We start from the raw sequence: 26,254 nt of genomic DNA, 5'->3' as shown, positions 1-26,254 counted from the left end.
TCACCGCTCTAATCACATATGTCTAATTTCATATCCTACTCTTCTACATGAATGTAAGTTTTAAATTTAAGCTATGTAATTAAATAATCATCTTTAATAAAAATTTAAAATCTAAAATTAATTTTTAATAATATTTAAGATTAGAAATTAATTTTTTTTAGCTAAACAGTTGTGGTAAAATATTGTTTATGTATAGAAATTTAAAAATAGTGATATTTCTACCCTACAATTTTTGCAAACTTACCCCATTCCCAATAATGATTACAATAAATTCACATTATTTTAAAACAAATACAAATAAAGAAGAATTTTAATAATTTAATTAAATAACTAATTACCTAAACTATTAGATATAAGAGTTTATATATATATTTTAAAATAATTTGGCCATTTTTATATTATAAAGATAAAATAGTTAAATAAAATTTATCTTAAAACAACCGGTAAAAAAGCCAAAATAAAAAAATTACAAGAATAATTTAATTGAATAATTTTTTAATTTTTTAACTAATTTCTATATTTAAAAATAACGAGAACTTATTGCGATTATTTTTAAAAAATATGTGACGGTGGAAATATCCCACCCCGAAAAACAAAGAGTAGAAACTTAATTTCATTGATACCCCTTAAATGAGCTAAATATATTTTAGTGGCCACAGATTTGAAAATTCTGTTAAAAAGTCCGATTTATATAAATCCTCCCGCACCAAATTCCATCGATCCATTCACTGTAAACAGAAAGCAACAGCAGATTTTCGAGTAACAGAGAGATGTTGCAGTGTATATTTCTTCTTGCTGATAATGGGTAAGATTCATCTCCAAAATTTCTTCCTTTCAATCAAATTTTGTTCATTTTATCCTCTGGGTTCTCAGAGTTTAGTCCTTTTTATAGTGACTAAATCAAATGGGTCTGAATTGAGCTTGAATTATTGATTTTTGTTGTTGGAATTGAAACTGTAACAGAGCGGTGATACTGGAGAAACAGCTAACTGGGCATCGCGTTGACCGATCTATTTGTGATTGGTTTTGGGATCATGTTATTTCTCAAGGTGATTCCTTCAAGGTACCTATGCTTGTGTTTCGTCTAATTTTCACTGTTAAAGCATTTCAAGTTGTTTTAGTTTTTGTTTTTGAAGTTTCTTTGATCATGTTTTGACAAATAGTCAGTTGTTTTTATATACATGCAGCTTTAGTCGAATTAAGTTTATTTAGCAGATATATGTTCCCGATGTCTGTATCTTGTAGTTTTATGCTGGCCTGGCTCATTTTTATCTATCAAGTTTTCTCTGTGTCTTGATTGATAATTGCAATTCAAGTTGATTTAGATGCTCTCTGAATTTGCTGTTTGGTATTATATGTAATTTTTACTTGTTTGTTGATAGTCGATGCCAGTAATTGCTTCACCAACACATTACATATTCCAAATCGTTCGAGCGGGGATTACCTTTTTAGCTTGCACCCAAGTTGAAATGCCGCCTTTGATGGGTATTGAGGTAAATGTTCAAATTCTATGTGTTTTAGAATTCAGAATGAGATGATTTATTGGTTGAGCATGTTAGATCCTTGACCTTTATGTACTTGATATTTTAGTTCCTTTGTAGGGTTGCTGATATCCTCTCAGATTACCTTGGTGAGTTGAATGAAGATTTGATCAAGGATAACTTTGTCATTGTTTACGAGGTATTTCATGTTTTGTGCCAGGCATTATTTCAATTGCTATTCTTTTCCAACTTATTTTAAATACATTCTGCAGATGTAGATAAGTAGGTAGCAATAAAGTTGTGCACTACTGACATGTTAATTTATCTTGTCTTCTCATTAAAAATGGTAGAAGATGAGAAAGTTCTCAGTCCACAGTTTTCACTCTTCCTTCAATTCACTACGTCATTATTTCTTATTGTTATATAGGCTTTTTGATGATAGTTAAATGCTGCTTCTGTTTTCTTATAAAGTGTTGTTGTGTTTACTGACAAATATACTGATTACGAGTGACAGCTTTTGGATGAGATGATAGACAATGGCTTCCCGCTCACTACAGAACCTAACATCCTTAGAGAAATGATAGCTCCACCAAATATTGTTAGCAAAATGTTGAGTGTTGTGACTGGGAACAGCTCTAATGTGAGTGACATCCTGCCAGGTGCAACAGCATCTTGTGTGCCATGGCGACCAACAGATGTGAAATATGCTAACAATGAAGTATACGTTGATCTTGTCGAAGAAATGGATGCAATTATAAATAGGTGTATATCTATCCTTACATTTGGCTCAAACTTCACTTTTAGTTAGAAGTACTTCAATGCTTTGGTTGGATTAATTATCCAAGTTTTCCATATTGTACTTTCATACTTTTTACTGAGTGGTTTTTGTACTACAGCACTAAGCAATTTTCTCTTTTGCACGCACGGTTCAGGGATGGGGTATTGGTGAAATGTGAGATTTATGGTGAAGTTCAAGTGAACTGCCTCCTTTCAGGTCTTCCTGATCTGACTCTTTCTTTTGCAAACCCATCTATCTTGCATGATGTGAGATTTCATCCCTGTGTTCGGTTTCGACCTTGGGAGTCCCATCAAATTCTGTCATTTGTGCCTCCTGATGGACAGTTTAAGCTCATGAGTTACAGGTGAGTGGTGTTAATGAGGAATTCATTCTTAAATTTTCTTCTTTGAATGGGAAATGTATGAGATACTGACTGGGGTATTGACCCTACTAATGCAGTCTTGTATAATGAAGCTTAAAACAACTGTTTGGTAGATGTATTTGTATTTTATCAAGGCATGTATGAGCCTGCTTTTTCTCAGCCACCTTCCTGACACTGAATATACGGCATTATTTGACAAAGCAGTTACCTTTATGCAGGGTTAAAAAGTTGAAAAGTACCCCAATATATGTAAAGCCGCAGCTAACCTCCGATGCTGGAACATGTCGCATTAGTGTGATGGTTGGAATACGAAATGATCCTGGAAAGACAATCGACTCCATAATACTGCAATTTCAATTACCTCCTTGCATTTTATCAGCTGATCTGACTTCAAATCATGGAACAGTGAATGTTCTTTCCAATAAGGTACTCATTTGGAACCATTTGCATACATTAGCTGCTGCTGGTCTGCCTTAGCAGTTGCAATTTGTTTTGGCATATACCTGGGGCATGGAAAAGAGAATGCATGAATTTTTATAGAATCCATGCTGGTTTTTTTGTCCCTCCCAACCCTCACCCCTCTTTCCTTCCTTCCTTCCTCTCTCTCTCTCTCTCTCTCTTTTAATTTTTGGACAAAAGGATGAATTTGATTGTTTATTTTGTCATTAACATGCAGATTTGCACTTGGTCAATTGGGAGAATTCCAAAAGATAAAGCCCCTTCATTGAGTGGAACAATGGTGCTTGAGACAGGATTGGAGACTCTTCGTGTATTTCCTACATTTCAAGTCGAATTTAGGATTATGGGTGTCGCCCTGTCTGGCTTGCAAATTGATAAACTGGATCTACAGAACGTCCCAAATCGTCTTTACAAAGGTTTTCGAGCTGTAACACGAGCAGGTGAATACGAAGTGAGGTCGTGATGCTATATTTTGTATCAAGATGAATTTCAACTTATTGTGCTACTGGATGCAAAGTTGTTATGTATTATATATTGCAGCTGGATTCAGCACTGCAGTAATTCATGAAATTTGACAATTGCAGGAATGCATTCAATTGAATTTAGTGATTTTGAATTGGCTTTAACTTCAATGGTAGCTCATTTTCCTTGACAAACAGAACATCAGCACTGCTTTGTAAAGCTTGAACAAATTAATGACTTTTCATTAGGGGATGTACACTCCACACGGACAAAAGGGATAAACTCATTGCACGATTATCTTGATATATCCGCAAAACAATGCAAAACCCATCTGTGTTGCCGGGGATTGTATTACAAATTATTGCTGAAACGACCAAAGAGCCTTGGGTCACCAAAAGGAGCAGAATTTCTGCTGCTATCCGAAATGATCAAGCGGAAACCTTATTTACTCTGAAGGAGTCTATAACTTGCCTAAGATCATTCTCTTCTTCTACAAATACATTTTCTGGCGTCTGTAATCTCAACTCATACAACCTGTTGTTTTCAACTCCAAGAACTGAAAGATACCGCCGGTCCCATTCCAAATTAACTACTCGATCCTTCGGCATCACAGCTAGCTCATTGTTGTTTGCAAATGACTTTATGTTCACCTGATGGCATATGAATTTTCAGAACATGCTATCACAAGAAAACTATCAATTACAAGTTTATGCATGCTCAAGTCAAAGCTCAAATAATGAGAGAATGAAAATCCTAGTTACTAACAGCTGTGTGATGTTCCAACACCAAAAACAGCTTACCTCGACTAGGTAATAGAGCCTGCCATCATCAGCAACCCGCGAGGAAGTGGAAAGAATGTTAGACTCACGCCGGACTCCAAGTCTTGTAGACATAAACTCTATCAAATACTGCCGGAGTACTTTCCTTCCAGCTTCTTGAGGAGGGCCCAGGTCTTCGACACTCTTGTACCTAGAAGACGATGGAGAGGACAGTTCCACAGAAACATTTTCATCAAGAACATAAGGATCCCTGTAGAAAATGTCAGCGCCGGCACCTCGGACTTGAATCCAGTTCTGAGGATACTTGAATGAATAACCATCAAATGTGTCTATGTATTCCCTGAACCCAACAGATTGTTGAGCCAATGCGGTGTTGCGAAAACCAAAATCCGAGAAGATATAACTCGATAAGATCAATGCCATTGCATTCCTCCTTGGAACTGCAAAAGCCTTAAGAAAATGTATAGTGAGAAGCCAATTATAGGTTCTGTAGCAAGTGAACTTGAAGAAAATTCAGTTGATATCTACAGCGACTGCCCTGTTTCACGAGGAATTTGTTTATCGGATAATGGGACAAATGGATGCAGGATTGAATTTATGAGATATTTACAAGAAACAAAGTCTTGAATTCGATATTTATCATGAAAATCATAAAGAGAAAAAGGGATGGCTGATACCTCATAACCCTCTTCGATTAGGAGTCTTACCTGCAAATTGAGTAGCGGCCATGACAGGATTTTTCTTTTCATTTGAAGCTGTAACGTGAAGTGCTTCTCTTGGCAGTGGAGTCTGCTGCTGCTGACGGACTTGAGAATGGAGGCTGGCACCATTGAAGCCAGAGAGTGTAGAAGTAAGGATAGAGAAACAAGGGTGTGTTTGGTGCTGCATCATCACCATCCTTGCCATGCTGATTGCTGATGGCGGTGGTGGTGGCTGGTGTTAGGATTTTTGAGAGGCTTCGACTCTGCCCATTAGCCCACTTTTCCTTGCTTGCAGTGAGGATAAGAAACTGACCCACTTCACTTTTGGGTTATATCTCCACAGCCTCTCATTGGGTTGTGGAGATTCGGACAAAAGATAAAGATGAGTTTGGTAACACACTTAACACATTGTGTTGGGTATTTTTTGTTTTTAATTAAAATTGCAAAAATATGTTTGATAAGATCATTCCCTGATATAATCACCGAAAAATTTAAAGAACAAAATAAACTTCTGAGAACAAACGTTGAGAACGCCAATTTGTTTACAAAAATGGAGAAAAAAAAAGTTAAGGAAAAAGGTGGTGTACTTTCTTTTGTTTATTTAATCATTATTTTATTTCATTAGCAATTCTTTCTCTTGTAACCATTTGCTGCATTCAACTACAATCTTTTTCTTCTTCAGTCGTAAAAATCTCTTCAACTATAGCCAAGTTTCAGGTAATATTTATGTTCATTAAAATTTTATATAATTTTGTATTATATCAAATATAAAATGAAGATCACTCTTTTTTTTTTTTAACAATTTTTACCTGATATGAATGAATAATGATGCTTTATTTTAAATTACTTTATTTAAATTTAGTGAAGAAAACTATTTTATAAGAAAATTCTATATTTTCAAACAAATTATATTTTTAAACAAACAACTTTAAACACATTTTTACTATTTTCATTTTCATATCTTATTTTGAAAACAAACTACTAAATAAAATTTTATTTTAAAAGACATCACATCAAAAAAATAATTATTGTTATATAAAATAAGAGCCAAAAACACTCATTAAAAAATATTACCAAGAGCACCTGTTACAATTGTGGGATTAAGATAAGATGATGTAAAACTTTATAGTTGGTTTATCAATTGTCATAAGCGAGTAAACCAACATGTGCAGAGCATGGAGATGTGCAGTTTGTTTCATTCCATGAAAGTGACCCCTGAAGCTAAAATTGCCCAAATGTTGGTTGAACAAGTCGTTGGCTTTTGCTCCATTCTCAAAAGAGTAATGATACAGCCACAAACTCTTGTACAAACTTATTTTGTACAAATTGATGTGGCATGATAAGATTGGTTGAATTAAATATCACTTGACCCACATGATTTGTTTTTATTAATTTATATTTTCATTCAACCAATGAATTAATGTCACGTCAGTTTGTACAAAATAAATTTGTACAAGAGTTTGTGGCTGTATCATTACTCTTCTCAAAAACCATGTGCTTGTTTACAATGCTTGGCTGTGATTTTGCTGCAACCATTTGGCCATGATAACAACGTGGATTGATACAGAGCGATCCCTATGTAGATAAGAACTAAGAAGTAAGAACCACCATTTCCATTTATGATTGATCTTCAAATTTTTCTTGCACTTTTCCACGTGGCAATAAAGTCATGAACCCACAAAAGTGATGAAACGTGGCAAGAAGTCAATGGTCGAAAAGAATCGGGTACGAAAAATTAAAATATAAGTATAATGGATAGCAAACGCCCTTTACACGTCACCAATACTATCTGCCTCTTGTCTCCACATTACAAATCTTTCATTGAAGCAACCAAGGTGGAGATTATTTGCTTTTACTTTTTACGCAAGAATAGTACTCCCCCCCAAAAAAAAAATTTGCTTATTTGATTCAATATATTCAAAAGGGACCTGTCTATGTTACAGATTCTGTAACAAACATCTCCCGTCATCCCACCATCCGATTTTCTTTTGTTTAGTTTCTCACTCCACATCCAACCACATCCAACGGCTGATGCTGCAGTCTGTACCTTACAGATTCTGTAACGTAGTTTTGTCCTATTCAAAAGACTTATATATAGCATCATTGACTTACAATTACGACTTGCCTAAAGTTTAAATAGAAATTAATGAACTGGTTAATTTCATCATTCATCCATAAAACTCCACATTCTATTTCTATCTGCTAACCTCAATCCCTCTCTTCTATTAAATATTTTATTAAAATAGAAATTAGACTTAAAAAAAGACAAATTAAAAATGGGCAGAAAACAAATTTTATTTTTGCACAAAACTCGGCTAGTTTCATAAGTCTTAACTAACATCGAAGCCTATATATGAAAAAGAAGGGAGCCCCTATTGTTGCAACTATCCTTGGCCTGCTATAATTTTAGACGCCATTTTCTCTCACCAAATCCTCATCTCCGAATCACAAATCCTTCTCTTACTTTCTATTTTTGCAAGTCTTTCAATTATCTTCTGAAAATCTTTCATTTTTAACCTACTCGTTGTATTTTATTCATAAAGATTCAAACTTTTTTACACATGCTTTGCGTTATCTGTTTTTGTTGTTGAATCAAAATCATTTCTTTGTTATGAATTCAATCAATCTTCTGGGCAACTCTACAATGAAGCTCTCTGGTAGGTTCCTGATCCCTTGTCGAAACGCTTCATTTTCCGCCTTCATAGTTATAAAACACCCCAATCATCATTGTTTATCCAACAAATCATCAACTTTTTGCTTCAAATTTGATCAAATCAATCAAATCCAAGCGCACCCTTATAAAATTTCGGGCTTTCAACGCATTTTGAAAGATACCCAGAAACCTTTATGCGTTTTTGGCCCTAGTTGTGGCCAAATCAGGGTTAATTCAAGGCCTTTTAGTGTTGTTTCAACAAAAAGTAGAGGTCTATATCTTGTAGCTTCTAGGGTAGCATCAAATGTTTCAAGCTTCTCAACTTCTGTTGAGACTCGTGTGAATGATGGCAACTTTGAGAGGATTTATGTTCAAAATGGTTTAAATGTTAAGCCTTTGGTTGTTGAAAGAATTGATAAGGATGAAAACATTGTGGGGCAGGAAGAATCATGCGTTGAAGTTAATGATGATGAGAAAGTTGGTAAAGATAATTTAGAGGGTGTTAGAACTAAGAGAGAAGAGACTGAAATTGAAAAGGAGGCATGGAGATTGTTGCAAGAAGCTGTTGTGACATATTGTGAGAGTCCTATAGGGACTGTTGCTGCTAATGATCCCGGTGATAAGCAACCCTTAAATTATGATCAAGTGTTTATTCGCGACTTTGTGCCTTCAGCTCTGGCTTTCTTGCTTAAAGGAGAGGGGGAAATCGTCAGGAATTTCCTCCTTCATACTTTGCAATTGCAGGTAATAATTAGTTATTCAATTTATTGCTTTCATTTTATTTCAGTTTTTTATTTTGTGTTCTGGCTTGAGTACTAAATGTGCACCAATTATCTTGTACATGACTTGTGTTTGATTGTGAATTTTTAATGTTAGCTTATACTGAATTTCTCATTAAATATGCTAGTTAGGATTGAATAATGTCTTTGTGCAAGATTAAGTATTATATTCACTTAGGAGATGAAAAATATACAATCTTTACAGACAATATCATTTTCAGATGACAGTTTTATGATTTTGGTGATGGCTAATATTTGATGCAAAGTCGCTTAAAAGTTACTGAAGAGAGATACTCAACTCTGTTTTTATCTAGTTTCTAATTGCCTCATAAGTAAATGATTTCTGTTCCCAAAAATGAAGCCTGCTTTTGATCGATGATTGAGTATTAAATGCAAGTTTCTTCCCTCCTTGGAATTTAGAATATTTTAGTGATAATATTTTGGTGTTTAATTGATGTGGTTGCATGGTCACTGTCTTTTCATTATGTTTATTTAGGAAAGTATCTTCATTTCCATCAGCAATGAAATATCATGAGCTTTTCTGGCATTGTGATTGGGGTTTTGTGTATGGAGTGGGTGGGGATGAGTGGTCACTAGTTGAAATAATTTACTATTTCTTCTTAGCAGGGGAGGTGGAGGGTGTTGTTGTCACTATAATAACTGTTCCTATTATTATTTTGCCATTTTATTAACTTTCTTGCTTCTCTGCTCCCTGGAGTTGATTATCTATTTGCTATGTTGGTTATCCATTTGTATTGATTGCATGTTACCGAACTGTAGCCATATAGTTTTCTCATGGTAGATTTGAACTTACAATCAGTTTCTCATGGTAGAGCTGGGAGAAAACAGTGGACTGCTATAGCCCAGGGCAGGGATTGATGCCTGCTAGTTTTAAAGTTAGAAATGTACCTCTCGAAAGCAATAAGTTTGAAGAAGTTCTAGATCCAGATTTTGGTGAATCAGCAATTGGCCGTGTTGCACCTGTGGATTCTGGTTAGTACATTATAACTTTATGGTGATGCAAATAATACTCAATTTGTGTCATTTTTTTGTAAAGATGTCACACTATAGCACTATCTGCCTTCTGATTTTTTTTATTCTTCCTAGAGGTTTCTTTTCCGTTATAGCAGCAATTAACACTCGAGTTTGTTGGTTTTTATACTTTTCTTTTCTGATGGTAGGTTTGTGGTGGATTATTCTGTTGAGGGCATATGGAAAGATCACTGGTGACTATGCTTTACAAGAAAGGGTGGATGTTCAGACTGGCATAAAATTGATTATGAACTTGTGTTTAGCTGATGGCTTTGATATGTTTCCTTCTCTACTAGTCACTGATGGCTCCTGCATGATAGACCGGCGGATGGGTATACATGGTCACCCCCTTGAGATCCAAGTGAGTTTAATTTGCTTCTTTTCCTGAGTACTGCTTATTTAACTGGATTTTGGGGTTCATGTATTACTGAGTATTTGCTTGCACATTGAAGTAATAGAAGAATAATTTACTTTTGTCTTATTTACTGCCTTAGTCATTTTTGTGCTTATTGATATGCTCTAATACCAATTCTTTTCCCTATACCAGGCCATATCTTTTTTCTACTTTCTTTTATCTGGCATCTCGTGGCTGAATCATGTGATATTAGATCATTCCCGTTTGCCTCTGTTAATGCTTTTAGTTGACCTTACATATATAATTTTGCAGGCCTTGTTTTATACGGCCCTAAGATGCTCCCGTGAGATGCTTACAGTTAGTGATGGATCTGGATCCAATAATTTAGTTCGAGCCATCAATAATAGACTCAGTGCACTGTCATTCCATATCAGAGAATATTATTGGGTGGATATGAAGAAGATAAATGAGATATATCGATACAAAACAGAAGAGTACTCCACAGATGCAACCAACAAGTTCAATATATATCCTGAACAGATTCCTTCATGGCTAATGGATTGGATACCAGAGGAAGGCGGGTATCTCATTGGCAATCTACAGCCAGCTCACATGGATTTTAGGTTCTTTACACTTGGAAACCTATGGTCCATTGTTTCATCGTTAGGTACACCAAAACAAAATGAATCTATCTTAAATCTTATTGAAGCCAAATGGGATGATCTTGTCGGGCATATGCCTCTTAAGATATGTTACCCAGCTTTGGAGTCAGAAGACTGGCGTATAATCACTGGAAGTGACCCAAAGAACACGTGAGTTCTCCATCTGTGCTCTTGCGCACATGCACACACAAATAAAATGCATCTTTCTTCTCTAGTGGATATCCTGAGATAATAGCTTCTGCTAATGGTCCTGTGGGTCATTTGAAATTTTTCATTGATGCTGAATTATATTTTTATGATGGATCCAATGCAGCCCTTGGTCATATCATAATGGTGGATCTTGGCCAACCCTTTTGTGGCAGGTAAGCTCAGATATTGTTACGTATATTGTTTTGGCTTTTTGAGGAATGCTCAGCACATATAGATTTGACTATGAATTTGCTGTTGTAAATTGTAATGCCCGTGCGTTTAGAATTAGTGGCCACAATATTGATAAACAACTATTTGTCACGGGGTCCTCTGATAGATTATCTATTTTTATGCTCAATGCCCCTTTATTCCATTTTTTTGGGAATTTTTCTGCCTAAAAGTTCCACTCAACCTTCTCTTGGATTCCTTCTTGAATCACTATGCATTTGGGCATCGCAAGGTGTCATTTTTTTTGGTTCATTTGTTAAGTCAGCCAATTTTACTCAATGACATAATGATGTCAAAAGTAGATGGCAATGACAATCAAGATAAGGCAGGATAATTGCTCTGATTGTATATTCAAACTAATATCCTGGATTATGGGCATTGTAGGTGTTTGCAATTTCCTTGAACTGAATTTTTTTCCCCCCTAATATGGTTGCTTCATTTTCAGTTCACGTTGGCATGCATCAAGATGGGAAGATTAGGATTAGCTCAGAAGGCAGTTGCCTTGGCTGAGAATAGGCTTCCACTTGATCATTGGCCTGAATATTATGATACGCGAACAGGGAGGTTTATAGGAAAACAATCCCGACTTTTCCAGACATGGACTATTGCTGGGTTCCTGACTTCTAAAATGCTCGTGGAGAATCCAGAAATGGCTTCTGTGTTATTCTGGGAGGAGGATTATGAACTTCTTGAGATCTGTGTTTGTGCACTTAGCAAGAGTGGGCGGAAGAAATGCTCTCGCGGTGCCGCAAAGTCTCAAATTCTTGTCTAACAGGACACCATTTTTTCACGGGTGCCTTTGCATTGTACAGCCACACGTTTAGCTTAGAGTTACAATCATTTTGATGAAGAACAATACCCAAACCTCAAAGTGTAACACATATATAATCCTCTTTTTTTTTTTGGTTACTGTACGATAAGCATTTAGTATATTTTATATTCATCCCATCGTCGATGATGCTTTTGAAATGACAGTGTAGACTGCAGAGGGAACTTCATGATATTATAATGAATTTCCCAGGTTCATCTTTATGTATATATTTTGTCAAACAATTGTTTTACATTATAAACAGTGGACTGAATCTTATTATTGAGTTGGTTGTCTTTGTTGATATCTTGCTTCTCATGGATTCAGTTTACACAACACTTCATGCCTTAACCTTGAAATTCAATTATGGCCATTACATGATGATGTGAAAATTCAGGAAATTCTTCATCATTGTCATGAATATGTGTCTATGAAAGGAATTAATTGTGTGGATTAGAAGATGAATTATTACAATAGGAAAAGAAAAATTTGTTAATTAATGTGGGCTTTTACAAAATTGAAGGTTTGACCTTTTACCCGCCACATGGGAAAAAACGAAATGGCTTTTATTAAAACTCGGCCTCTCTACACTCCGTAGTTAGTTAGTCCCGCCAAAAAGAGCTTTCTGTTTCATGAGAACTAAACGACTGCTATCATATGCCGCCACTTTTCACTGCCATAAAATCCCACCCATAATAAAACAATCTCTTCAATCAGTCAAGAAATCCTCTATCCAATCAGACCCACCATTAATACCAAAGGGACCCTCCATTTTAGCCACAAATCTCATCAAGTCATATTTTGATGAAGGCCTAATAGAAGAAGCACGTACACTGTTCGATGAAATGCCCGAAAGAGACGTGGTTTCATGGACTGTCATGATTGCTGGGTATACGTCTTTTAATTGTCACAATCAAGCATGGACCGTGTTCGTTGAAATGGTGAGAAATGAAGTAAACCCAAATGCGTTCACTTTATCGAGCGTTCTAAAAGCTTGTAAGGGCATGAAGAGCCTTTCGAATGCAGCTCTGGTTCATGGGATGGCTATAAAGGAAGGCTTGGAAGGGTCTATTTACGTTGAAAATTCACTTATGGACGTGTATGCTACGTGTTGCATTAGCATGGATAATGCGCGTCTGGTGTTTAATGATATGAAATGGAAGAATGATGTGTCATGGACTACCCTGATCACTGGCTACGCTCATAGTGGTAATGGCTATGGAGGACTTGGCGTCTTTAAGGAAATGCTATTGGTAAGTAATTGAATCAGTTAAATTAATGCTTTTTTAATACATTTTCGGTTTTTTAAGACAAATAATAAATATAGTAGAAAAGGATATGATTGGTTAGTCTAAAGAAAGATATTGCTCTAAATAGAAGAGTTAAGTTTGTAGCCCACAGCAAAATTTGCTTTTTTGAACAGAAATAGCATGTTCAGTATTGTGAAATAAAAGCTAATTTAACAAACTTGTTTACCTTAAATTATTTGATTTTTAATGTGTGCCGTAGATCTAGTACGTATAATGTTGTGTTTTATGGCAAACAGGAGGGAGTAGAAATGAACCCATATAGCTTTTCGATTGCTGTTAGAGCTTGTGCCTCAACTGGCTGGGTTAGTTTTGGCAAGCTAATACATGCAGCAGTAATTAAACATGGTTTTGGATCCAATCTTCCAGTAATGAATTCCATATTAGATATGTATTGCAGGTTTGACTGCTTATCTGATGCAAATCAATACTTTGATGAGATGACTGAAAAAGATCTGATTACATGGAACACAATAATAGCTGGATATGAAAAGTCAGGTTCTAGTGAGTGTCTCAATATGTTTTCAAAGATGAAGTCAGAACGATTTAGTCCAAATTGCTTCACATTTACCAGTATTATAGCTGCCTGTGCAACTTTGGCAGCTTTGAGTTGTGGACAACAGGTTCATGCTGGAATTGTTCGCCGAGGCCTTGATGGAAACTTGGCATTGGCTAATGCCCTCATTGATATGTATGCCAAGTGCGGAAACATATCTGACTCCAAGAAAATTTTTAGTGAAATGTCTGACAGAGATTTGGTTACTTGGACTTCAATGATGATTGGATATGGAGCCCATGGGCATGGAAAAGAGGCTATCGAGTTGTTTGATGAGATGGTTAAATCTGGTGTCAGACCCGATAGGATTGTGTTCATGGCAGTTCTGACAGCATGTAGCCATGCTGGACTTGTGGATGAAGGCTTGAAATATTTCAAATCAATGAATGACTATAATGTCAATCCGAATAAAGAGATATATGGCTGTGTTGTGGATTTGCTAGGCCGTGCTGGCAGAGTCAAGGAGGCATATGAACTGATAAAAAGTATGCCATTCAAACCAGATGAGTCTGTCTGGGGACCACTGCTCGGTGCTTGTAAAGAACACAGGCTTCCAAACTTAGGCAAATTGGCAGCATTGAGAGTATTGGATTTGAAGCCTAACATTATGGGGACTTACATAATTCTGTCAAATATTTATGCGGCTGAAGGTAAATGGGAGGAGTTTGCAAAATTTAGGAAGATTATGAGAGGAATGGGGAGCAAGAAAGAGGTTGGGATGAGTTGGATTGAGGTAAGGGACAAGGTTTGTGGTTTTATTGCTAATGACAAGATGGGATCTCATACACAGTATGTGTATGGAGTTCTGGAAATGTTGATCAGACATATGAACGAAACAGCCTATGAGCCTGACATAGATTGCTTGATACATGATCTTGAAGGCGAAACTTGAAAAGAATTGGAAGCTGAAGAACTGAGAAACCTTAGTTATTTTTACCGGTGGAAATGGGGGAATTCCAAAAAATCTTTTGGTGCTCCAGAATAACTGTATGTTGGCTGACATGGAAGATAAATGTTGTTAGAGGTGGAATTCTTTGAAAAGGTTTGTGTATTCCAGTTTAAAGCCAGATGGAGAAGGCATCCGGGGATATTGACAAAAGGCATATTTTTGTATTTAAAATATTCTTCCTGATAATTTTCTGAGATCTTTGTATTTGACCGATATTACTTAATTTACTCTTAAAGTTTTCTAACTTTACATACTAATGGAATGTCATTCATCTTGTACGTTAAGCCGACGAAAATGTATACCAGTTCAATAAATATTCTTATCAACTTTTCATTTTCATTCTCTGTTTTATGATGAGTGTCGAGGTGATATTGTCTTCTACAAAGACAGAGTTAGCATGTTACAGCAGGAATGAATATATAAGATGCCGGTTTAAAAAGACTCAACATGCACAGTTGATTAGCAGAGAAATCCTATAGCCTCCGCCCTTGCAAATTCTAATAACAATAAAATTTATTAGGAGTTATCAATTTCACCAACACCGTTTAAAGATCTAAGATCCAAAATATTGTAAGTTGGTCTGTTGGTGGATGAACATTGAGAAGAACATGGACTTACAAGCCACTGCCAGAACAAACAAACAAAATTGAACTAAACAGCAGATACATTTTATTGAGTAAAATGATACACGTTTCAAAAAAGAGAGCATAAATTGCTTCATAACTCCGCTGGTTCTATTTTAATTAACATTAGAAATAAAAAAAATCCCACCAAAAAATCCCAAGGATAATAAAGACCTCCGCTTGATATTAGTGACTGAATGGACAATTAAGGGAAAACTTTATCTCCAAAGCGTCATCTCATTAGTCATCAGTAAGCAACTGATGAATTTCTACAAGATGATCTATATGCAAATCTGCAACACAATACAGAAGTGTCATTGAATTAGCAACAATAAATAGGCAACAACAGAAAAGGCTAAAAATATATGTTTCCAGGAGTCATTTTTTTCCATCTCACCAAGTCTCCACTGAAAGTTCCTCATTTGGGCTCAAGTGTTTTTCCGATAATATTAAAACCAATTTCCATGCTCGACATGGAAACAAGTTTTTTAAATGCTCTGTACCAATGCTCTCATGTTGGGTAAAGCAATTCCCAGTTCATCAAAGTGTCAACAATTTAACATCAATCAGTAATGTGCAGCTAAACATTTGGAACGGTGGAAATTGCTAATATCTGGATTCTAAGCATCTTCCGAGTTCTGAATCAGGCATCTTCGGAATCAGCAACAAGCAAAGATGCTTCATCCATGTGCTTGACATCTATTGCAGTCATGATGTGATTGACAAATGGAACCCTCATAAAATTCAAGATCAGCAGTGATCCACCAATATAATCCACAATTGATGGTCTAACCTCGCAAATATCCTTTCATTTTGGCACTACAGTACTGACTACCTTCACTTCTCAAAGAAAGAGGCCGTACTTATCATTACCAAATGAGCTATTTGTTGCCGCCACAAATCTTTGCTAGAACGAAAGATAAACATCAACATTATGGCAGGGAGACCTATTGCATGACTGAAAAGAATGCATATCTAGTGCTGGTATAACTGGAGAAGCTCTTGGGGTGTGACCATATCAAAATCAGTCTGAAAACATGATGATCTACTACCAAAAATCCATGCACGAACAAGAGCCATGTTTAAAATGATGAAAACGATGACGGTCCCTCACTACAATTTCACGGTCAAAAGCTCTGGAGATGAATTTTGCTGCTGTGTGACAATCATTACAAATTCGCAGATTCTTCATTATCCTTATGGGGTTCGGTGGACTTATAGTGATAAGACCAAAGGCAATTGCAAGCTTCTCACTATGTCTGAACAGAGTTGTTTCCTTCTCTTCTTGATCAATGTCAAATGCAACTTCAAGTGTGTCTGGTGCATAACCTTCAAGCTTTAATTTTTTAGCCATTTCATCCAACATATTGTCAATCTCATTTATCTGAGGATGAGTTCTGTCTCCTGCCAGGAATTCGTGAATTATTCCATTTGCTTCAATCATGCTACAGCCTGGGATCTTTACCACCCCACGCCGCACCATCATCCCCCTAACCTCAAGAACATCGTCCCATCTACCCTTTGAAGCATGTATATTGGACAGTAATACATGGAACCCATCATGATCAGGCTGAAGCTCAACAAGCTTTCTTCCTACTCTCTCCCCCATTTCATGGTCACCATGTTTTTTACAGGCCCCAAGCAAAGCGCCCCAAGTAGCAACATCTGGTGACATAGGCATGCTTTCAATGAGTTCCTCTGCTTCTTTAAGCATACCTGCACGCCCAAGAAGATCAACCATGCATCCATAGTGCTTACTATTAGGTTCTAATCTGTGCTCTTGAATCATAGCATTAAAATGGTGGTGCCCTTCATCTACTAAGCCCATGTGTCGACAAGCCCCAAGAACCCCAACAAAGGTTATCTCATTAGGAGTTACACCTGATTTCTTCATCTCTGAAAACATCTCAAGCGACTTGTCCGCCAACCCATTCATTGCAAAGCCAATAATGAGAGCATTCCAAGAAGAAACCCCCTTTTCCTCCATGCCATGAAAGACCTCTAATGCATTGTCCACACAGCCAAGCTTCATATACATGTCTATAAGGGTTGTACCAAGAATGCTATTAATCTTGAGTCCATTCTTCCTTATATAGGCATGAATCCACTTGCCTTGGTCAAGAGCAACCAAGTGAGTGCAAGCTGAGATGACACTCACCAAAGTGGCTTCGTCCGGCCTAATGCCATGATGCTGCATCTCCATGAACAATGATAAGGTCTCAGAGAATTGGTCATGTTGAGCATACCCGGATATCATTGTACTCCATGACACAACATCCTTCTCAATCATGGCATCAAATAGAGCCCTGGCCTTTTCAACTGACCCACATTTCAAGTATCCAGATATCATAGAGTTCCAAGATATCAAGTCCAAGTTGTGTCCTGCATCAAATAGCTTTTCAGCTGTTGTTATTTCCCCACAGCTTGAATACATGTGAATTAATGCATTTTGAAGATTAATATAACATTCAATTCCGATCTTCACAGCTAATGCATGGACCGATGTTCCGGCCTTAACAACTGTTAAATTCGCACAAGCGGATAGAACACTAACCACCACAACCTCGTCCACCATAACTCTATGATCAATCATGTTCATGAACAAAACCAAAGCCTCCTCATACATTTCATTCTGCTCATAGCAAGAAATCAGTGCACTCCATGAAACCAAATCTTTCTTGGGCATTTCTTTGAATAACCTACAGGCCTCGGCCACATTACCCTTCCTACCAAACAATACAATCATGGAATTTGAAGCAATTATGTTTCTTTCCGGCATTTTATTATAAATAAACTTCGCCTCCTCTACATTGTCCGCATTAACATAGCCTGCCAATATCGAATTCCACGAAACTAAATCCAACACAGGACTTTCATCAAATAGTTTACGCGCAGCGCTCAAATCCCCACAGACAGCATACATGTTTATCAACGTATTATTTACATACACATCTGAATCAAAACCAGCTTTGAGAACATGATCATGAATCAACTTGCCTTCGAAAACAGATAAACGTAATGCACTAGCTTGAGCTAGAAGTGGGTAAGTGTAATTATCAACACCAACATTGTTATTCAACATTAATTTATATAAACATATAGCCTGTTGTGGAACATTTCTCTGAATATAAGCTCTCATCATGGTATTAAAAATGAACCCATTTGGGCTCTCAAGGAAAGCAAAGATTTTAAAAGAGTAACTCATTTCAATGAAAGGTAACAAATCAGTGGAGAACTTGATAAGTCTGCTTGCGGCAAAGGTGTCTGCGATAAGGCCTGTCAGAATCATTTGAGAAAGTATTTGAGTAAACTGTTTGAAGCTTTGACATTTTTGCAAATGGGTCTCTAAAATTGAGAGGTTGATAGTTGGTTTGAAGATGGGTTTCGCATTTACAGAAGATTTGATCGTAGAGGATAGATGGGCCAGTTTTGTTGCCAAAGTCATAAGAGTGAATGGACAGAAATGAAGCTTCTTACTACAAGCAGGGGATTCTGCACTTAGCTATCTTGAATAAAGTGATAGAATGGACTTTAATTAAGCAATGGACTCCTTCGACTTCGACCATGTCACTTGAGCGATTTTTTAGGTTTAAAAAGAGAGAATTACGTGGGATATACCCCCATTCCCTTCAAAATACCTAATATACACCTTAAATTATAACAGTCTTAAGTTTTACATATATATATATTTTAAAAAACTAAAGAAAGTATAAAAATAATCATAACTAAGTAATATGAAATTGAACATATATCTTCAAAGTCGGGTAAATAGTCGATAATACTTGACTTCAACCAAATCATGCATAATTAGTAATTCAATATAAATTCTCAATTTTTTCATGCTAGTTGGGTAAATAATCGAGAATACTCGACTTCAATTGAAATAAAAATTATTTAGAGAATTTTCGATTTTTTCAAATAAGTCGAGTAAAGAGACGGGAATATTTTACCTTAATTTAACCTTATCCAATATTCATACAATAAAAATTCTCGACTTTTTATGAAAGTTCGGTAATTAGTCGAGAATACTCGACTTAAATTGAAATGAAAATTTTTCTTTTAATTAAGTTCGGTAAAAAGTCAACTATACTCGACTTTGATTATATTATTATGTAAAAGACATGAGAGAGAAAGAAAATATAAATAAATGGGGGTTTTTAGGATATTTTTTACTTTTTACACTTTTATGAGGTATATATATGTAATGGAGTATAAATTTGCTATTTTAGTACAAATGGGGAGTATTTAAATAAAAAACCGGTTAAAAATATTTTTTTTTTAACTAAGAATGGCAATAGGGTGGGGTGCGGAGACCTCCATTATTCCTCATCTCATTAAAAATCTTGTCTTCATTCTCGACCTCATCTCCTAATAAATTTTGTGGGGGTGTGGATAGAGAATCCTTACATAGAGGATGATTTATCCATTCCTACTCCCAATCCTTATTTATTTATTTTATAACAAATATAGGTATATGATTTCAATAAATTAAAAATTAAATACTTAAATAAAATCATTACTACATTATAAAATATTTAAATTATTTAAGAAATCTCTAAATATTTGAAACAATATCTTGAAATGATATTAAAATTGAAAAATATTTGAAGAGAACAGTATCTTAAGAGAAAAAAAATATAACAATATTTTAACGTTAAATAAAAATAATATTATAGAGTTTTCTTTTAGTTATAACCTGTTTATATCAAGGAAAAAGAAAAAGAAAAATAAAATTTATTAACTAACAATGCAATTGATAAAACAAAAATTATTAAATAAAAAATTGAAAAACATTTAGATGTAATGGGGATTAGGGTGGAGGTGAGGTGGGGAGTACAAAACCAAATATCGCGCCCATTAAGAATTTGGAGATTATTTTTCTTTCATTCTCCAAACATTATTCAAAATTTACCATATTTGGAATGAAGCTCCATAAGACCCTAAACTCGTGTAGGATTATGTCATCCCTATTTTAACCTTATTCGACTGAAAAAAATATTAATATGATTAAAAATATTTTAATTCGATTGAAATAAGATAAAAATAAAGCTAAAAATTAGGGGTGCTCGCATATTGGATTTTGTGGATTGAACATCAATCCATATCCGATCCATGATTTTGTGGATTATAAATTTTTAATTCAATTCAATCCACGAATTGGTGAAATTCAATATAAATCTAATCTATGCGTCTGCGGATCGGATGCGGATTTGACCAAATTCATATCCAATGCACCATTTTAAGGATTGGTTTGTAGACTAATTTTTTTTTAATTATGTCCTATCTACAAATTAACTAAATAAAAAAAATTAATATAAAAATAATTTTACTACTGATCAAATTCAAAATTAAATAAATTTAAATAAATTAATTGCTTCAATAAAGTTCAAAAATACTTAAAAAGTTTCAAAATATAATACACAAAAAAAATTCTTTTGTTTAGATTAGCATATAAAAATTAACTGCTTAGCAAGTTATATTTTTTTATTTAATTATTTATATTTATATTATTATCGGATAAGATATAATATGATATTAATGTAATTATATTTTAACTTATTTATTTATTCGTAAGTATAATGCTACATTAAGTTTAAATTTTTTACTAAATAAATATTTTTTTTACGAATTTAAGAATTTTTGTGAATTTATAGAAGTAAATCCATATCCAATCCACCGACTATAAATTTTTAATGTAATTTAATCCTTGAATCAAATTTTTACAAATTAAATAAATCAGATTAAATTCTGAATATCCTGCTAAAAATGGACTCTTGCCTTCATTGCTAATTAGTACAGTAATAAACATGCATTTTGGAAAAGAAAAACGCACTGATACCTAAAGCTGACGTTGACAATTTGTCTTTCGGAAACGGAACGCCCTCAGTTTCCCTCTCCCGCCAAAATCTAAAACCCTAACCAAGAAAAACAAAGAATGCCTCGAAAACCCAAATCCAAACTGACTAAGAGTCCGAAACCCAGAACCGACAACTCAGGAACGCCCTTCAATCCCGGCTCACAGGTTGAAATCTCCTCGAACGACGTCGGATTTCGCGGTTCATGGTTTATGGGCACCGTAATTCGGCGGCCAATGGCAAGAAACCCCACAAAGTACTTGGTCGAATACAGCCGCCTGTTCGAAACCGAAGCAGGGAAAAAGCCCTTGAAGGAAGTGGTGGATTTGGATCTGCTGAGGCCGTTGGCGCCGAGAGAGAAGGAGAGGCAGTTTAAGTTAGGGGAAGAAGTTGATGCGTTTTATAATGATGGGTGGTGGGAAGGGGTTATAACTGAGGTTGATGATGGAAAATTTGCTGTTTATTTCAGGAATTCGAAGGAGCAGATTAAGTTTGCTGCTGAGGATTTGAGGTTGCATAGAGAGTGGATTAAGGGTGAGTGGAAACCTCCTTTGGAAGATGATACTGAGACTGAGGTAGCATTCTTTTTCTTAGATTGCTTTAATTTCGAATTGATTTGATGGTATAGTATGTGATGCATGTTGAATTCTTGATTTTGGGAAAGTAGTTTTGGCCTCTTTTTGTATGTTCGTGTGTCTGTGTGTGTGTGGGAGAATTGACAGTATTTATTGGGTTTTGGAAGAATAGACTGATTTCATGCCTGGTGTGATTGTGAATTGGCCTGGCGTGCATCATTATTTAATGAGACCAGGTTAACATATGCTAGTGAAAGTCAATTGTAGTGGGTTACCCTTGGATTCCTGATAATTAAAGGCATGTAAAAATTGGACAGACGAGTGTAACTATGAAAAGATGGCTAGAAGTCTGAACGGAAATTCGAGTGTTATATACTGAAGGCTTAAAATGTCTTTATCTGATTTTTAAAGATAAACAAACGGATCTTCTTGATTGAATTGTTTATTAACTCACAATGGTAGCTGTTGGTCTTTGGCTGTGAGGAAACCTCCCTGTCAACTGCCTTTGGTTTTAGAATTAGAAACATAAAATGTAATATTAAGGGAATTAGTCTGTGGATATTTAACTCTATTGAGAAAGAAGGACTGGTTAAATTTTCTACTTATTTTCAGAAACCTTTTTCTTTCTCCCTTTGGTGTTGGTTGTAATGCTGATGTACTTTGGTTACTTGAAAGTAACAAACTGATTGGATGTATCAAACTTGGGAATTGACTTTTATGACGATTCTGAAGCTTAATAATTATATGCTTTTTGATACATAAATAGTCAAGTGATAGGTTCTGGTAAATTAGAGATATGAGGTGGTGAATGCAAAGGGTGCAGACGGCCTTTTTTCTCAAGAAACATCGTTCTTATAATCATATGCCATTCTCCTTTTTTGTTTTTGTGGTATAATTTTTTATTCTGTTTCTTGTTAGTTGGTTAATATTTTGGCTTTTCAAATCTGGAACTGCAGAAGTTGGCAACTAATTCTAAAGAGGAGCCTGACAAAGTTAAAACTGAAGAGCTATTTTCGAATTCTAAACCAGAAGAGGAGCCTGACAAATTTAACACAGAAGGGCTATTTTGCAAGGGGACATTAGTTGAGGTTAGCAGTGATGAAGATGGTTTTCAAGGTGCTTGGTTTGCTGCAACTATTGTTGAACCAACAGGGAAGGACAAGTATCTCGTTGAGTATCAGAGCTTGAGAACAGAAGATGATAAAGAGTTTTTGAAGGAAGAGATTGATATTAAACACATAAGACCTTCTCCGCCAGAAACTCTAATGGTTGATCGTTTCAATAAGCTTGATGAGGTTGATGCCTTGTACAATGATGGTTGGTGGGTGGGTGTGATTTCTAAGGTTTGTAGCAACTCAAAGTACGTCGTCTATTTTAAGACTACCAAGGAGGAACTCACGTTTGAGCATTCTGATTTAAGGCTACATCAGGACTGGATTAATGGCAAATGGGTAACAGCTTCCCAGGTATGACTCCCATGCTCTTGTGAGTTATTATGATGCTCTGACAGATTGTTTGGTAAATTGTGAAACATGATTAAAACTTGTTACTGATGGTTTGTCTGTTTATGAAATTTATCAAGGGTTTGAGATGGTGATTGCTGGAGAGGGAAATAGACGAGCAGAGGATCGCATTCCATGTCTAAACCCTAGCTATGGTGATAGGATGAGTTAAATTTTCCCTGCATTGCTGCTTAACAAGTTTCAGCACTTTTTGACTGGTCGTTGCCTTGTTTTCCCAATTTAGGCACTTTCTATGAATGTAAATAAACACGAATTTCCAAAATTTTACTTTTAATTGATTACAGCTTATGATGTAAATCCTACTGTCTCTAGAAGTTACAATGATGTAAAATCCATCTGTCGGATTGACTGTTTGCATTCACTTTGGTAACTGAGAAAGACTTTTCTGTTGCTGCTATTAATTGTTCTGCACATGAAGTATTGTAGTCTGATTCTGTGTAATGACATGAATTCTGTAGTTGCAAGCATTGAATGGAGTCGGTGTCTGAAATTAAATCCGTATGTTATACAACTTCTGAGGCTACCAGTCTACCATGCTTTGTTCATTGTCTACAGTAAAGGCACTCGATAAAAATGGTCTTTACTTTAGCAGGTTCAGGCCAAAGTAAAGATAAAAAGACAGGCTTGTGACCCTATATGGCTGTGTGTGGACTGAACTTTGATGCTTCAAAAAGGCGAAAGAAGAAAAAAAAAAGGGTTCTCATTGTTACTTATGGTTGATCTAATCAAGCAACCGCAAGTTCCAAGTGCCAGAATAAAGAATCCAAGGAATAATGACCATTAATTGCTGTCAATTAGGAAATTAAATACCCATATCAAGATGCCTTACTTAGGTTTACTTCCGTGGTCGCCATTCTTTGTTCATTGTCTAGTACTAACGACACTTGAGAAAAACGGATCTCTTCCTTTAGCATGTTTCAGGATAAAATAAAGATATACCGATAGGTTTAGGACATATCTTAATCGAAATTTGATGCCCCAACAAGAAAAGAAAAAGGAATTCTCATCCTTTTGGCCATTGATTGTGGTATGTAAAGACAAACAGCCATATCCGCTAGACGCCGTACTTAGGACCACAGGATGCCGCTCGGATCTTGTAAAACCAGAAAAGAAATTGCAGAACTCTAGTAACAAACACAGATCTCAAAACATGGAAAGTATGGAACCATTAGATGAAATTTTAAGTTGATTTTATTACAACAATTAGGACAGTAGGGGAGGACAGCAGTACACGCAACGGATATAAAGACAGAACCTACGGGCAAATAGAGCCTCGGAGCATTTTTCTAATGTCTCTTATACATCCCTGACGCCCACAGCAGCCGGATCTTTAACATCCTTGCTCTTGCTGTCCTTGGCGTTCTTAGTTGGCTCCTCAACCTGAAAAGCAGAGACAGGAAAAGACCTTGATAGCCCTGCAGGAGTTTGGAAAGTGATCTTACCGGTAGGTGGATCATCAACATAAATATCACTCATGGTAATCCAAATCAAAAGCTCTTTGCTCTTGACCCCGGTGAGTTTCTTGATCCTGTTAGGCTCAACAACGGCGGTGACCTCAGTTGCATAACTGACAAGCTTGCCGATCTTTTCAAACTTGTGGGTTATGCTCTTCTTCTGCTTCAGCCACACGAAGCCAGTCTCTTTCACATACCCACATTCCTCAATATCATGCAAGGGCAATAACCCATTCGGCAACCCTATTTCCGTGAGCAAAAACTTTGACTTCTCCTGACAAATCTCGTCTCCACGGTACAATTCTGCCTTGGCTCTGATCTCTTCCGTCACAAGAGACATTTTTGTTTTTCTCGCAACAATTTCTCTCCAAATTTCCCTTTTTTGGCTTTCTGGTTTCCGATGGGAGGTGCGGTGGTGTGGCAGTTAAAAATGGTTCCAGGAATATTTATACAAGTGATATTATAAATTTGCCCTTGATATTCGGACAAATATGTAAAAATGCCATTGTGAATTTTGCTTTGGTTCGTTTAACTTACTAGGTCGTAAATTTGTTAAACAAGAAGCGTATCAGAGTGGAGAAGGTCGTTTGCATTTATGATGCAGTTGGGAGTTTATGGCGGAATTAAAGGGCAAAACTGTAGGTTGAAAGGAGTCACCAATGAGACACTGCCACGTGTAGGTGATGTTGTTGGAAGTAGGATCCTATTTAATGGGGGAGTCCCTATATTATATGTAATGTAGCATACATAACCCATAAGAACCACATAAATTACGAGACTCACATAATTATGTGGTTCTTATGAGTTGTGCATGTAACATAGCAAAATCCTTTAGTGGGTGGTTGATGACATGTACGTATGTTCATTCTCTTTTTCTTTTTGGATTTAATTTTAAGTACCAAGTTAATACCAACTACTGTTGTTCACGTGGTATTGCAAGTACTTCAGTTACAGTGTATAAATTATAATCATTTTATTCAAGTTGATAAATCGAAGTACTGGTTGGGAAAGAACACAGGAGGCCTGGCAAAAATGCCCGGCCCAGCCAGCGAGAAGGCCGGGCCCAGCTTTGAATAGGAATGGTAAATATCCAATTATGAATGGATAATATCCATCTAAATACAAATTTATAATTATTCATAATGGATATATTCATATTCGTATTCAATATTTAATATTAGACATGGATATCCATATAGTTATGGAGATCCATGGATATTTTATTTTTATTATATAAAAATAATAATATAAAATAGTTAAAATTCTAATATCAAATTTAACTATTAAACTATTTATATTAGTAATAATATATATATAAAATAAAATGGCGGTTCGGTGGTCGGTGGCGGCGGTCCGGCAAATTTCCGGCGAATTTCGGCGGAGGTCTGGGGACCTTCCGGCGAGGTCGGTGGTGGTCCGACAACTTTTTGGTGGAGGTCCATTTATAATATTAAATTAATAAAATAAAATAATAATTATTAATAGTATTAAATAAGTTAAAAAATTAAAAGGTAATTTTGAAAACTTTAGTTTTTAATATAAGAGGAATTTAAATTTTTCACTAGTTAATATAATATTTTTACAATTGTTTGTTTATTATATTTTTTATTTTTAATTTTATAAAATTAAAACTTTTTAAACTTGTGTTGGGTTAAACGGATATC

At 35.7% G+C, this 26,254-nt stretch overlaps 7 protein-coding genes across 9 annotated transcripts; 4 read left to right on the top strand and 3 right to left on the bottom strand.

The window, feature by feature from the left end:
• Positions 1 to 686: 686 nt before the first annotated feature.
• Positions 687 to 3,726, top strand: LOC18043169 (AP-3 complex subunit mu). The gene is made up of 8 exons (XM_006433506.2): positions 687 to 805; positions 964 to 1,063; positions 1,383 to 1,493; positions 1,591 to 1,680; positions 1,996 to 2,243; positions 2,414 to 2,623; positions 2,860 to 3,067; positions 3,318 to 3,726. Exons 1-8 carry the CDS (start codon positions 771 to 773, stop codon positions 3,561 to 3,563), a joined length of 1,248 nt encoding a protein of 415 aa, XP_006433569.1. The 5' UTR covers positions 687 to 770; the 3' UTR covers positions 3,564 to 3,726.
• Positions 3,727 to 3,829: 103 nt separating this feature from the next.
• LOC18040979 (psbP domain-containing protein 1, chloroplastic) lies at positions 3,830 to 5,560 on the bottom strand. 2 transcript variants are annotated; one of them, XM_006433505.2, is made up of 3 exons: positions 5,049 to 5,560; positions 4,363 to 4,781; positions 3,830 to 4,212 (listed from the first exon to the last, which is right to left on the bottom strand). In XM_006433505.2, exons 1-3 carry the CDS (start codon positions 5,245 to 5,247, stop codon positions 3,991 to 3,993), a joined length of 840 nt encoding a protein of 279 aa, XP_006433568.1. In that variant the 5' UTR covers positions 5,248 to 5,560; the 3' UTR covers positions 3,830 to 3,990. The 2 variants fall into 2 exon arrangements, with proteins under 2 accessions (XP_006433568.1, XP_024040010.1); XM_024184242.1 differs by having other exon boundaries at positions 4,363 to 4,791; positions 5,049 to 5,257.
• Positions 5,561 to 7,247: 1,687 nt separating this feature from the next.
• Positions 7,248 to 12,034, top strand: LOC18043168 (alkaline/neutral invertase A, mitochondrial). Its single transcript, XM_006433502.2, has 6 exons — positions 7,248 to 8,439; positions 9,308 to 9,467; positions 9,656 to 9,867; positions 10,174 to 10,673; positions 10,837 to 10,885; positions 11,386 to 12,034. The coding sequence occupies exons 1-6, from the start codon at positions 7,654 to 7,656 to the stop codon at positions 11,710 to 11,712; spliced, it is 2,034 nt and encodes a 677-aa protein (XP_006433565.1). The 5' UTR covers positions 7,248 to 7,653; the 3' UTR covers positions 11,713 to 12,034.
• A 202-nt stretch (positions 12,035 to 12,236) lies between these two features.
• LOC18043167 (putative pentatricopeptide repeat-containing protein At1g56570) lies at positions 12,237 to 14,859 on the top strand. The gene is made up of 2 exons (XM_006433501.2): positions 12,237 to 13,001; positions 13,295 to 14,859. Exons 1-2 carry the CDS (start codon positions 12,381 to 12,383, stop codon positions 14,501 to 14,503), a joined length of 1,830 nt encoding a protein of 609 aa, XP_006433564.1. The 5' UTR covers positions 12,237 to 12,380; the 3' UTR covers positions 14,504 to 14,859.
• A 475-nt stretch (positions 14,860 to 15,334) lies between these two features.
• Positions 15,335 to 18,748, bottom strand: LOC18041623 (pentatricopeptide repeat-containing protein At3g62890). Its single transcript, XM_006433500.2, has 2 exons — positions 15,581 to 18,748; positions 15,335 to 15,476 (listed from the first exon to the last, which is right to left on the bottom strand). The coding sequence occupies exon 1, from the start codon at positions 18,626 to 18,628 to the stop codon at positions 16,232 to 16,234; it is 2,397 nt and encodes a 798-aa protein (XP_006433563.2). The 5' UTR covers positions 18,629 to 18,748; the 3' UTR covers positions 15,335 to 15,476; positions 15,581 to 16,231.
• A 2,244-nt stretch (positions 18,749 to 20,992) lies between these two features.
• On the top strand, positions 20,993 to 23,533 carry LOC18042464 (DUF724 domain-containing protein 3). 2 transcript variants are annotated; one of them, XM_024183247.1, is made up of 4 exons: positions 20,993 to 21,414; positions 21,508 to 21,613; positions 22,570 to 23,079; positions 23,196 to 23,533. In XM_024183247.1, the coding sequence occupies exons 1-4, from the start codon at positions 21,119 to 21,121 to the stop codon at positions 23,208 to 23,210; spliced, it is 927 nt and encodes a 308-aa protein (XP_024039015.1). In that variant the 5' UTR covers positions 20,993 to 21,118; the 3' UTR covers positions 23,211 to 23,533. The 2 variants fall into 2 exon arrangements, with proteins under 2 accessions (XP_024039015.1, XP_006433562.1); XM_006433499.2 differs by having other exon boundaries at positions 20,993 to 21,613.
• Positions 23,534 to 24,287: 754 nt separating this feature from the next.
• On the bottom strand, positions 24,288 to 25,169 carry LOC18041624. The gene has a single exon (XM_006433497.2). It carries the CDS (start codon positions 24,928 to 24,930, stop codon positions 24,433 to 24,435), a length of 498 nt encoding a protein of 165 aa, XP_006433560.1. The 5' UTR covers positions 24,931 to 25,169; the 3' UTR covers positions 24,288 to 24,432.
• Positions 25,170 to 26,254: the final 1,085 nt, after the last annotated feature.

Source organism: Citrus clementina, unplaced genomic scaffold (assembly GCF_000493195.1).
Source record: "Citrus clementina cultivar Clemenules unplaced genomic scaffold, Citrus_clementina_v1.0 scaffold_5, whole genome shotgun sequence".
Taxonomy (NCBI): domain Eukaryota; kingdom Viridiplantae; phylum Streptophyta; class Magnoliopsida; order Sapindales; family Rutaceae; genus Citrus; species Citrus x clementina.
Note: the sequence above shows the minus strand (reverse complement) of the source record. Positions and strands in the feature narration are given on the sequence as shown.